This window comes from Pteronotus mesoamericanus, unplaced genomic scaffold (genome assembly GCF_021234165.1).
Source record: "Pteronotus mesoamericanus isolate MK-2021 breed Mesoamerican mustached bat unplaced genomic scaffold, CSHL_Meso_final contig_130, whole genome shotgun sequence".
NCBI lineage: Eukaryota > Metazoa > Chordata > Mammalia > Chiroptera > Mormoopidae > Pteronotus > Pteronotus mesoamericanus.
In genome coordinates, this window is record NW_026555060.1 from 6,528,816 (window position 1) to 6,541,870 (window position 13,055).

Sequence of the window (13,055 nt, forward strand, 5' to 3'; positions counted from 1 at the left end):
TTTGTTGAATGAATACATTAATTTTAAGACCTGCCTTTCCTCTCTCAATTACCCCTTCTGCCTTTTTCTTACTTTTAATCTTTTCTTCATATCTGAGTTTTTTCTCTAATTCTAAAAACACATCCAAGTCCTGCCTGTTAACAGAAAAAAAAATTCTCAACCCTACTTCTACTTTAAACTTCAGCTCATTTTCTCCTTTTCTTTTCATTGAAGAAATTCCTAAAGGAGTGATGAGCATACACTGTCTGCATGGCCTTTCTTCACGATCACGCATCCAGCCACCTAGTGCAGGCAGGGTTTGTCCCTCCAGAGCTCAGAACTCTGTCTTGTCAATGACACCAAATCCATGGATTTCGACACGTTCTTCCTACTTGGTTTCCTGTGCGCCAGCCTTACCTGACACCATCTTGCCTCTCTGACCACGTCCTACTCTCCTGCCCTGGGACCCTGTTCTGTATTGTTGCTCCCAGTTTCCACGCTTGGCTCCTTCTCATGTCAGTGCTACCCCTGGCCATTCCCATAGCCTGTCTCATCCATTTACTCTGAATTTCCCAGACTCCTACTACTCCACAGCTATTCCATAAAAGCCTACCTTATCTCTCATTTCCACATACAATCTAGAACTACCAGACCTCTCCAGGGATGTCTTTCAGACACCCAGAGATGTCTAGAACTGGACTTAACTCCCTCCAGGTGCGCTTCTCCCATACAGTCCCCACTGACTGTATCACCATACTCCAGGTGCCCCAGGAGAAAACCGTACTTCTTCACCTCCCACATCCCATCTGTCATTAAATTGAATGGAATCTAACTCCTTGCCTCGAATCCATCCCCTTGCCTCACAGCTATACTTTAAATATCTGTCACAGAGCATTAAAATAGCCCCTACCTGATCTCCAGTCTCTTTGTCTTTCCTCCATTCTGTTTTCTGAAGCCCAGGTGTGCTGATATTACACCCCTGCTTAAAGCTTTCCAATGTTACATGTTACTTAAGTCCGAAATCCTCAGCATCATTAATCCATCTTCACAGGAGCCTCTCCTTTGGGAACTTCTGTGCATCCTCCAACCCAGTCACACTGACCTACCACAGAGTAAATGCTCTGGGCAAGAGTTTGGAGCCCAGATGGAAATGTACTCAACTCCTGTCCCTCATGTCACAGATAGGAAAACTTGGACAAGTTATTTTAAACAGGGATAGTAATTGAACCTATCTCTTTGGGCTCCTAGGAGTGTTAAATATGGTAGTGTAGGTGAAGAACTTGTTGCCATAGCAGGCACTAAGGAAACAGTAGCTACACCGGGACTTGTGCCCTTCGGCATTCAGTATTTTGTACTGCAGTTTTCTTTACCTAGAATGTTCTCCTTGCCTCTCCTTTCCATTGCAAATGCTCTGACAAATGCCTACTCATGTTTCAGGTTCTGCTCAAATATTGTCTCCTTGTTAATCCTTCCATACCTCTCCCCAGGCAGATTTCTGTGTTCAGCTATATGCTTATTTAATGTTATGTACCTTCCTCTATTGTTGATAACAACATAGTATTGTGGTGGTTAATAGTGTGGGCTTTAGAGCCAAAGTACCTAGACCTTGAATCCCACCCTCACCTTTTACAAGCTTTATGACCTTCAACAAATTACTTAACAACTCAGTGACTCAATTTCCTCATTTATAGAGTTGTTAATACTACATGAGTTCTTGCATGGAAAGGACGTAATATAGTACCAAGCAAATAGTATGAATTTGATAAATGTTAGCTTTTTTTTTTAATCCTCACCCAAGGACTTTTTTTTTTTTTTTTTTTTACATTACTTTTAGACAAAGAGGTAGGAGGATGGGGGGAGGCGGCGGGGGGGCAGGGGGAGAGAGACATTGATTAGTTGCCTCCTGTACACTCCCTGTTGGGATCAAACCTGTAACCTAGGTATGTGCCCTGGCTGGGAATCAAACCTGCAGCCTTTTGGTGTACGGAACAAAACTCCAACCAACCGAGCCACACCAGCCAGGACTAAATGTTAGCTATTTTTAGCAATCACTTAGCTATTATTTCTGTCCTCTCAGCTGCCACCTCACTCACCTTTGTGTCCCCTGCAGATAACAGATTACTTGGTACACCTTAATTACTTATTAACACATACTGAGTTAAAGAAGCAATAAATAAATTAATGAGTAGTTTAGGGGCATGTAGATTCATAGAGCTCTTCATAGAGAGGTACTTTTGACTCAAAGGGAGTGTGTTAAATCCTTTTTACCCTTGACATTGCTTTCTCTTTAAACCTAAATTCCGACCTAATTAATGCCTGTAAATCTTTCCAGGTCAAATCCTTTACGGCCGAGTGCTTTGGAATCCAGAACAAAACCTTAACTCTGCTTACAAACTCCAGCTGGAAAAAGTCTATCTTTGTACTGGCAAGGATGGCTATGTGCCTTTCTTTGATCCCACGGGGACAATCTACAATGAAGGCCCACAGTATGGATGCATTCAGCCAAACAAACACCTAAAGCACAGATTCTTGCTGCTGGTATGTAACTTTTAGTGTTAGAGAGCTGACACTTGAATAGGTTTTCTCAGCTATGAATTCTATCTAAAGCTGATAGAACCCAACCCCATTCTTGATGGTTTTATATATATATTTGTTGTTTGTTTGTCTCTGATCAGCTGAATTTAATACATATTACCACATATGATGGTTACGGTGGGTAACTAGACAAGATGTAACCAGTGGCCCAGGAAAAGGAAGTCTAGGCCAGTGTTTCTCAAAGTGTGGTCCAGAGACCCCTGAATATCCTCCACACTCTTTCAGGCAGTGCACAAGATGAAAACTACTTTCATAACAATATGATGATGCTTGCCTTTTTCACACTCATTTCTTCTTGAATGTAAAGAGCATGGAAAGTTTATTGATATGGTTTCAGATCCCACATTGTAACTAACCTTTTAAAAATACCACTTATCAACTTATTGATAAAAGCTATTCAAAACATTTTTCCCTTTCCCAAGTGCATAGCTGTGTGAAGTCATTTTCTTCATATATCAGCCTAAACAACATATCACAACTGATTGAATAGAAGTTGTGAGAATCTAGTTCTTTTCCAGAGATTTTGCAAAAACATAAAATAATGCCAGCTCTCTTACATGGAGGTAGGGATGAATATAGGTATTTTCTTAAAAAAAAAGTTATTTATGTTACTATGTAATGGGCTCTTCATTGCCATTGTAAAAGGAATTCATAAAAAAGTATTTTTAATTTTTTGGTGTTATTTTTAATGCAATAAATACTGAGAGCTATAAACCACATAAACAAAAGACTTGGTTTTTAAGTGTGTTAAGGGTCCTGAGACCAAATAGCTTGAGAATTATTTATCTAGGCTATTCCACTCTGTGCTTTGAGACCACAGAGGCTTCCAAGCATCCGCCCTTGGAAAGGACATTGGGCACCCAGCGGCAGCGGCCAACCTGAAGAGAGGGTTTCTGCTACACACACTCTCCTGACTCAACCTAAGGGGGAAGTGGACAGAACCTTGCTCCTCCCAGTTACTGCTACCTGCCAGTTCAGTGGTTCCATCTCTCTAAATCTTTTTTTTCCCCCCGAAAATCTAGGACCGCAGTCAGCCAGAGGTGACTGATAAGTACTTCCATGACGTGCCCTTTGAGGCCCACTTTGCTTCCGAATTGCCTGATCTCCACGTGGTCAGTAGCATGCCAGGTGTGGATGGATTTACTCTGAAAGTAGACGCACTCTACAAGGTGAGTGTGGTGAGAAGAGAAGGCATAGGACCAAGGCCACTTCAAAGGTTGCAAAAAGGAAAACATCATCTCTGGACTGTCAGTTTCTTCATACAGCATCTTGCTGGCACATCTTTTTTATTGTTGTTAAGCTCATCATTCACCCAGAATTTTCACCATCTATCCCCCGTACAACAAAGCAATGATAAAATTATTTAATTTGCATATAGTTTCATACTGTGTGCATCTGGGTGCCTATGATACTCTAGATTTTCTTAATTGTTTTATATTGCCTGCCTTTTTGGCTCTATTTTCACAAATATGTGGAAAACATTTAACAAAGTAATAAATATAATACAATAATTTAGAATGGCAAGAATTACTAGTATTTGATAAGCAAAAACACTCTAAGTCCCAGTAATAAACATGAACTCCCAAGATCAAATTCCACTTTTTCCTGTCTCCACATAGTAACCTATGACCTTAGACTTCAGAACTATTGTCACTCTTTTGAAGTTAGTTCAAAACCAAGCAGGGTTTCAGTGGGGGCAGATAACATGGCCATAAAATCCTTGGTAATGTAACTGCTCGGAGGATGAATCAGGGAGTATTCAGATTTAGTAAATTTTTGTCAAGTATCTGCTTACTGTGCACAGAGTAGGTGTTTAGTGAATATTTGTTGAATGACTATTTCAGTTAAAGCTCATCAATAAATAGGGAATTAACTATGACTATTATAGCTCAGTTGGTCGGGCATTGTCCCATAGAGCAAAAGGTCACCAGTTAGTTCACTTCCTAATCAGGGCACATGCCCGGGTTGTGGGTTTGGTCCTGGGTCAGGGCATGTACAAGAAGCAACCAATCAATATTTCTCTCTCACATCAATGTTTCTTTTCCTCTTTCTCTCTCCCTCCCCCCTCTCTAAAAATAAATAAATTGTAAATTAGCATGACAAACAGTTAAAGGTCACTGGGACTAAATGCGGTTATTAGTACCATTACTTCCCTGCTGTCAAGGAAGACAGACAAACCATAAACTTTTACCTAGCTAAAGAGACTATGAAAAATAAATTCTTCTGACTATCCTATATGCAGATAGAAAAAGAGAAAAAGCTGAATAGATGGACCAAGATCATCCTAATTTAGAAATAAAAGGTATCAAGGCTTCTGATAGCAACTGTCTGTCCATTTCCTTCTGTCAGAGGCTATCTGTGGACAACGACATGCTCAGTTTGTCTCATTTTCCTTCTCCTGCAGGTGGAAGCAGGGCACCAGTGGTACCTCCAGGTCATCTACATCATTGGCCCTGACACCATTTCAGGACCCCGGGTCCAGCGCTCTCTCACAGCCCCTCTGCAGCGCAATCGAAGGGACCTGGTGGACCCTCATGGCCGGCTGACCCTTGATGATTCCCTCATCTATGACAATGAAGGGGACCAAGTCAAAAATGGCACCAATATGAAGTCCCTGAATCTGGAGATACAAGAGCCAGTTGTAGCTGCTTCTCTGTCCCAAACTGGGGCATCTATTGGCAGTGCACTTGCTGCTATCATGCTTCTACTTCTGGTGTTTTTGGTGGCTTGTTTCATCACCAGAAAGTGCCAGAAACAGAGGAAGAAACCGCCCACAGAGGACACTTTGGAGGAATACCCTCTGAATACCAAGCTGGATGTGCCCAAAAGGAGCCCAGACAGGGTGGAGAAGAACGTGAACAGACAGTACTGCACTGTGCGGAACATCAACATCCTGAGTGACGCCGAGGGCACTTACACATTCAAAGGCGCTAAAGTCAAAAAATTGAATCTGGAAGTCAGAGTTCACAACAATTTACAAGATGGAACGGAAGTTTAATGGAGAAGACCCATCTGTATTTTTTTCCTAAAATCATTTTTATAACGGGGAAAATACTGGTATTTTTATAATCTTGCAGATTAAAAAGGGAAAACTATAGCTTTGAGCGGCAGAAGGCACACATCACTTGCATCAACTCAACTGAGCTACCTCATTCAACAAAGAACCACCGAGAGCCCCAGAGGATGGGAGTAGTTCTTTCTGTGGATCCCTTTAAGAGCCTCAGGAGCTACAGTTGCTCCTTCTGGAAGACTGACCTTAGAAAGCAAGTGCTTTAGAACTGGGGCAGAAGTTAAGACAATTAAGTTAGCTGATGCAGTTCAGAGGACTGGGGAATGAACAGGGCAGATCTTAGAGAGACGGTGGGATTCCGGGCCTTTGTTTCCCCACCCCCCTCCAGCTTTCTTCTGCTTGGGCTATTCCTGGGCCTCTGGACAGCACAGTTCAAACTGCTGACATCCAGAGTCCATTCAAAATTCTGGTAATCAGCACAGTGGATGTATTTGCTCACTGTATCCACTTGACAGCCTGTACTCTGTGGCCTCTAATTGTACTTAGCATTTCCCGAGCCCTTTTCACCTGGGAGTTCAAAGTGCTCTAGACTAGGACACCTCTCTGTAATTCGTAGGGGAAATCTTGGGCCTCTCCTGTCAGTCCTCAGACCTCAGGCATGGCAGAACTCCCCCTTACGGAAGTGGGTGACTGAAACCTGGGGAAAGGAGGGACCTGGCAAGCGCCTCAGAGCACGTTAGTGATGCATCACACCCTAGGCTCAGAGAGGTGTCCCTGTGCCCACTAGTTTATGCTGCAAGGATGTGTCAGGACATCCTCCCTGTCAAAGGATGCTGCAAAACAAGATCAATGCAGCATGGCCCTTTTCTATATTGCCATGGATGCTTAAAAAACCTACCAAACTTCTGCTATCGCAGGCTTTGCCCAGTCCAATAATAGACAAGCACATGTGCTTTGCTAGCTGTTGGGTTTTTATTGTGCTAGGGTTTCAGGAAAATAAGCGATTCATTTGAATAAAGCAAATTAGAACACCCAGGCCAGAGTGAAATCAGTTAACAGATGCCTACCAATACTCACAGCAGATGAAGGCACCATTCCTGGTACCGTATTTCAGGGATTTCTCTTTTGGGGGGTTCTTTTCTGGTAGCTCAGGCACTTACTTTACCATATCAGCACATGACAAGGCCATAAACACATGGCTTTAAAATGATTTAGTGTTCAAATAGCAGCTTAACGATTTTTCACATAGTGTGTACACAGTTTGCTTTTGTGTTTCTTTTTGGTTCCTGTCTTAGGCAAAAATGTAAGTATGCATGTCATGTTGTTTTGAACTGGAGACACCATTTCCGTATTCAGGTGTAAGACGCAATCTCCTCCTGATGCATGGCCTACCACAATCACTGAGCAAGTAACATAGCACTCACATTGTATAATATTTGTAGTAGAGAGACCCAAGCTCTTGAGAACATTCCAAACTGGAAACACTTGGGTCCTAAAAGCTAGAAAGAATAAACTATGAAAGGTTTTAGGCATCTCTAACGGACTCCAGGCTCCCTGGGAACAGAACCTGTGTGGCTGGGCCTCGGATTACTTAGCAGTGCCTTGCACGTAACAAGCACTCCAGAAATATTTGTTGAGTGAACGAATGACTGGCGTCATGGGTGAGTGAGAGAGGAATAATTTAGACAGGGGAGGTGAGAGAAGTTGGTGGCACTATCGCAAGGGCAAGTGGAGGGAAAAAAAACCAAAATTTGCTTCTACTTAGCTTATGAAATAATCATTAGAACAAAGAAACACCAGTTTACATGGACATGAATCTGGCAGTAGTCTTAAGACTGGACAGACAGGTCGCAGTGGTATATTAGCTGGAGGTGAGGCTGTGACTTGGTCTCCAGAGCAGGGCATTGAGAGGAATGCCTGGCTTAGCATCCTGAGATGACTGTGAAGTTTTCAGGATAGGTTGAATTGAGGGAGCCCAGATCCGCAAACTCCTGACTAGTCAGGCACTACTCGAGACCAGTTCCGGCAGTTTGGGGCAGAACTTACATTTCTGCTTCATGAACATCCAGAATTGGTGTCTCATGGCTGGAGAGCTCACCAGGTAGGCACAGAATCTTCTAATAACTTAGGGGGTTAATGCTAATTCTACAAGGACAGGAAGCCAGTCATTTGAGGAGAATCTGTGATTTGGCCCATTATTTGTAACCGTTCCTCGTGCCAGAATGCTTACACTTTAAAGCAACACCTTTCCATTTGCTCAGATATTCTTGCACATCCGTTACTACACAGCAAGGCAGCTGGATGGGAAGAGTGCAGACAGGTGGCAGAATGAAGCTCCTTGGGGGAAGCGATGGAGACTGAGATTTCAGGTGCCCCTCGCAGCCCCTGAGTGACCAGGGCAGCTCCCTGTGAGGATCCCAAGACCGTGAACTATCTGGGCGAAAGAAAAGCCCTTGGAGTATCCCTGCCTCACCTACTCTCTGCACTCCCCCAGCTACATACTTGTAACTGAATGTGGTGCTTCTCCAGTGGGTGGCAATAGTACATAAAGAGTGGTAGAAGATATGAACTTGAGATTGAACTCTTTGATACAGAATTTTTTCATTTATGTTTTATATTCCATTTAGGGATCAGATAATTTGGTGACTGATGGGAGATTATACTTCAGTCAAAACTCTGCTTTCAGTTTCTCTGACTTGCTCACTAAAGCCTTGTGTGTGTTTTACTAACCTTTTATATCATGCCTCTAGGTAAGAAGGAACAAAACCCCTCTGGGGTTGCTATTTGTTATCACATGCTCGCTGGCTGTGAAGGTTAAAAGAAAGAAGAGTCTGCATGTTTTTTTCCTGCCTTTTATTGTCCCCTAGGCCTCCTGAGGACTCCTGCAGATTCTTATTGGTGGATGGAAAACAGTGTTGGACATGTTTGCACAGTCTTACGACGTTCAGTCTCAGTGTCCTATAGGACTTTTGTTATTCTTGGATACAACACACCTGCTCAGACTAAGTAAAACATTTGTGGTGCTGTCAACCTGATTTCTTGACTCTTAAATGATTTTTGTATTTCCAATACCAATTTGTGTGTTATGAATTTCTGATTTCTCCAATGGCATATGCCACTATATAAATTTGTATTCATAAATGACAGTCTGGTTGCATTTTTTTTGCTATGTTCTTTTTAGATTATTCATCTCAAAAGAGATTGCCATTAAGATGGAAAAAATCGTTTTGATATTTTGCAGCAAAGTTTTTTGGAGAAATCCCCTCTGAAGGGATTGGATCTCAGACACATATTAACTGTTCTATGAGCAAGATAAAGAGCAAATTTCACATCTCCAGATAATCATAGCATTTTTTCTTGCAATCAGTTGAAACTCCAGGACAAAGAGGAATAATTAGAATCTCCATGTGCAACACAATAAGATGAGTATTCACACAATATCACCATCAAACTTTCTCAGGATACTTGATCTAGTGTGAGAATGGCTATGTTCCTTTGTGCACACACAAAGATTCGTTAGGTGTCCGTAACACCCTGGAGATGACCAAAGCACCAAATAATAGTTTGTGGGCTTGTGAAGGGGGAAATGGCAGAGTACAAATGGGACCAAGCCCAGGCAGTCTCAGAATTCTGCAAGCCTGTGCATTTGTGTGCCTTTCCCTGCTGTGGAATTGGTTTACACAAAAAATTAAAAATATTGCCAAGGATGGTGACCAGCAGGGCTCTGTTGGCACCTTTTCATGGAACATTAGCAAACTCAGCAAGATGTGAGAAAGCATGCTTTCATAAAATCTGGAAAGGATGCCACAACCAAGCCTAGGATTTCCTTAGATGCTGTCAGGGACTTAACATAAGCTTCACTTCCTCACAGTTGTCCCTTGCCTCATAGCTGGCTTTGAGCCCTGGAGTGCATTTCCCTTGGGCCCATGGAGAGGCTGTATTAGACACCAACCTATGAATTGTTAGGACTGGCTATGACAATGCTTCCTAAGACCTGAAACTGAGTGGCTATAATATTTAGGAAACTTGGGAGGAAGTGGTAGAAAATGAGTTCTCAATGATTTTGCAATATCTCAAAGATGAGGGTTTTGAAGAAATACTGGAAGCAGGAGCAGGAGACTATATTGAGAATACCTCATTAGATTCAACCCTGTATAATTGTTGATTCTGTAGGTTAAAAATAATCCTATATCAGTAGTTACATGTGTTTTAACCTCATATTAAAATGCTGGTAAATGTTGACAAATGTCTAAACCTGTAGAAAGCATTAATAATTTATTTGAGCCAAAATTTTGAGGACATGGTCAAAAGCAAGGTCTCAATAGATTGAGAAAATGCTCTGGAGAAAGGCAGTTTTATAGTTCTGTTAATAAACTTAGAATCAAAGGAGAAAAAGTAAGGAAGTTTACATGAAATCTGTTGGTGGTAGATAAGCAGGTGGGAGAAAAGGTTGAAAAATCTCTAGGATTGAATAAAAAGAAAGAGCGAGATACACACGTTTTATATTGGTGGGCACAGGATAGTGACCATTTAACAATTACAGCGAATAAAGATGGTGTGTGGGCAAGAACATCACAAGCAGTTTTGGTGTCTTCATACTCTGTTGCTGGAGGGTCTATTTCTGAAGGATCTGGAAGTGAAAACTATTCAGACATTTCAAAAGTACGTTATCTCAGACGCACAAGAGCAATAGACAGGGTTCCCTTAAGGTAAAGATTAACCTTTTACTAAAGAAGCTGTAGGCCTGGGATGTGACTACCCAACTTGGATTGGCCACTTCTGAGCTAATGTTCAGACCATCCTGTATGGTTACTTTTGGTCACTGAACTTGCCAGACGTGCCATGTGCCTTCCTGAGCTTGTCAGGATGGTGTAGCCCCCTTTTCATTCACGCCATCATGTATGATAGAGATTCCATCCCCAAATGAGCCTGAGAGGACTTTAACTAGGAACCCTTTAGAATGGCATGCAGAGAGGTTAATAGATTTCTAGAGACAGTATCAGGTAACATGCTGGGCACATCTAAAAACCAAGAGCAATGAACGACTCCTTTACCTTCTCTACCCCATTCAGTCCTTGTAACAACCCTATGACATAGTTCTAAGTGATTGTCCCAGATATTTTTCTTTGAAAGTTCCATATGAATTCCAAGATTTCAAATCTTTGCCAGATGGCCTTCACAAGCACAAATTGCTGTTCCTTAAAAATAGTCCAAAGCTCCTATAACTTGGATTTAATGCTTGTCATGAAAAATTCAGTCACTTGATTGCTACAACAAAATAGGCCCATATTGCAACTCTCTAAAAAAAAAAAGGTTAGACTGTTATTCCTGGGCTCATTTGGTTTATGGCTACTAAGTTCCAAGACCAGTAAGTTATAAACATATACTAGAATCCCCATCTCTGGGAGAATTGCCATAAACTATTAAAAATCAGTTTCAAGATGTCTCCCTGAAACATCCCACTGCAGAATATGTCCAAAGTGAGACAATGCTTCATAACAGTGAGTCACAAAAGTCCTGGTGCTGCTTATTCTGTGTGTCTCCACACGGATTCTCTGCTCTGTTTCTGCTCCAGGAAAGTGCCTTTCTGTACTGCTTCTCCAAGGCTCCTTTGCCCCTGGCTTCTGGCTGAGAGCGGCCAAATGATGAGAGAGAAGCTAGGGTGTGTCTAGCCCTCCCCACTTCTCCCTAGTGCTCAGCTGTGGTTCTGATGGTGCCTGCAGCCTGTCCAGGCCACAGGTCCTGTGGGACAGCTGCTCTTCCACAGTCCGGTTCTCAAAGGCTCTGATAACACCTTCCTTCCCTTGTGCATTGCTCGCCTAGAGGTGGTAATGATTTCATCCTGTTCCTAGTCCTTGAGGCTTCACCGCCCCTGTGGATTCCTTAACTTAACCCTGCCCCCACATCTGTAAAGAGTTCCTTTTTAAAACTCTTTATTCAGCCTTGGCCAGGTGGCTCAGTGAGTCAGAGCATCATCCCCATATGCCAAGGTCGTCAGGGTACATAAAAGAAACAACCAATGAATGCATAAATAAATAGAACAACAAATCTCTCCTCTCTCTCTCCCCACCGATATCAATGAATAAAAGAAATAAAAAATAAAACTCTTTATTCAAACCCTCTGAGTATGTTGTTTCTCTTCTGCTAAAATCAGTGTCATTTGATTATAGTTTTCTAATATATTTCAGAAATAATTTTTTTAAAAGAAAGAAACACTTGACCTCAAAACACATACTAATTTTACAGTTGCCCATTATTGCTACCAATGGCGTGCTGATAAATGTTTCACAACTGGCTTTTAGAACCTGGCGAGGCCTGTTCTGTAGCATTGGCTGGTTTCCCTGTTGTGTATGCCAGGCCACGGCGGAATTCAACCTATCAGCGTAGTTTCACTGAACATGGAGTCGGGAAGAGAGGCATAGGAATACAATTTTATATAATATTCCTACAACATAGATGTAATACACAAAAATAACATTGAGCATCAGTAACAGTAAAATATAGTAACATAATTTGAAGTGATTAATTTTGAGTACTTTTGTCTCTAGCATAACTTACTCATTTGGTTGTGTTTATTTATTACAACTTTAACAATGGCTGTGTTTAACAACTGACTTGCAAAATTCCTGAAAATTTAGCACTTAGCTCTCATGTGCCAAGCTGGCTCAGCACACCACTGCAAGAACAAACATACCTAGCGTCCACAACTGCTTGGTCGTTTAAACCTGCTTTTGTTAGTTTTTCCCCTCACATTTTATCATACATTTTAAATACTCCTAGAAAACTTTGCTCTAAAATCTTATAGTTGACTCTCAAATTGTTCTATGTAACAGAGAAAAAAAATGATATATGAAAATTAGCTTTTTCTAAAAGTATAAAGTAGTTCTATGTGTTCAGAATGGCAAAAATGTTTATCAAATAATCTTTTCTGGGTTTTTTTAAGATGACTATAAACCTGGTCTTTGGGATCATAACATTTATCATTATTACCATTATTATCATCTAGCACTTCCTTCTAAGAAAATTCATCCTTTGGGGGAAAAATATTAGTTTTACAATCACATTATAGCATGACTCTAATCTAAATGGTAGTAACTGGCACTTGTTTCAACTAGAAAAATTTTTTTAAGAAGGCTAGAGTGCATATCATTTCAAAGTCACCACCATGAAACCGAAGAGGTTGAACTGTAAACCTGTAACAAGTATAAACACCACCTGTTACTCATTTCCTTCTGTGTATAAATCCAGTCCTATTACTTCCTGGTTGCGTGGCATGCAACCAGTGGAAGTTACCAAATTGCTCTGAGCCTTTCTTTGTATTTGCAAAATAGAGGTAATCACACCTAATTTAAGTTGGTGAGTAACTATGAAATCAGAGCATGTGTGCAAAGTGCATTCATTATTAAACATCTGGCATAAACAATAGGTCCTCAGTAAATAACCCCCTCCTGCCCCATGCTAATCCCAGAAT

At 41.4% G+C, this 13,055-nt stretch overlaps 1 protein-coding gene across 1 annotated transcript in view; it reads left to right on the plus strand.

Moving 5' to 3' along the window:
• FRAS1 (Fraser extracellular matrix complex subunit 1) overlaps positions 1–6,787 on the plus strand; it is a 422,802-nt gene extending 416,015 nt beyond the window's left edge. Inside the window, exons 72-74 of the mRNA XM_054591913.1 lie at positions 2,312–2,517; positions 3,597–3,743; positions 4,979–6,787. Coding sequence (XP_054447888.1) covers positions 2,312–2,517; positions 3,597–3,743; positions 4,979–5,572 — 947 coding nt within the window. The 3' untranslated portion in view covers positions 5,573–6,787. The remainder of the gene's footprint in view (positions 1–2,311; positions 2,518–3,596; positions 3,744–4,978) is intronic.
• The last annotated feature ends 6,268 nt before the right edge of the window (positions 6,788–13,055 follow it).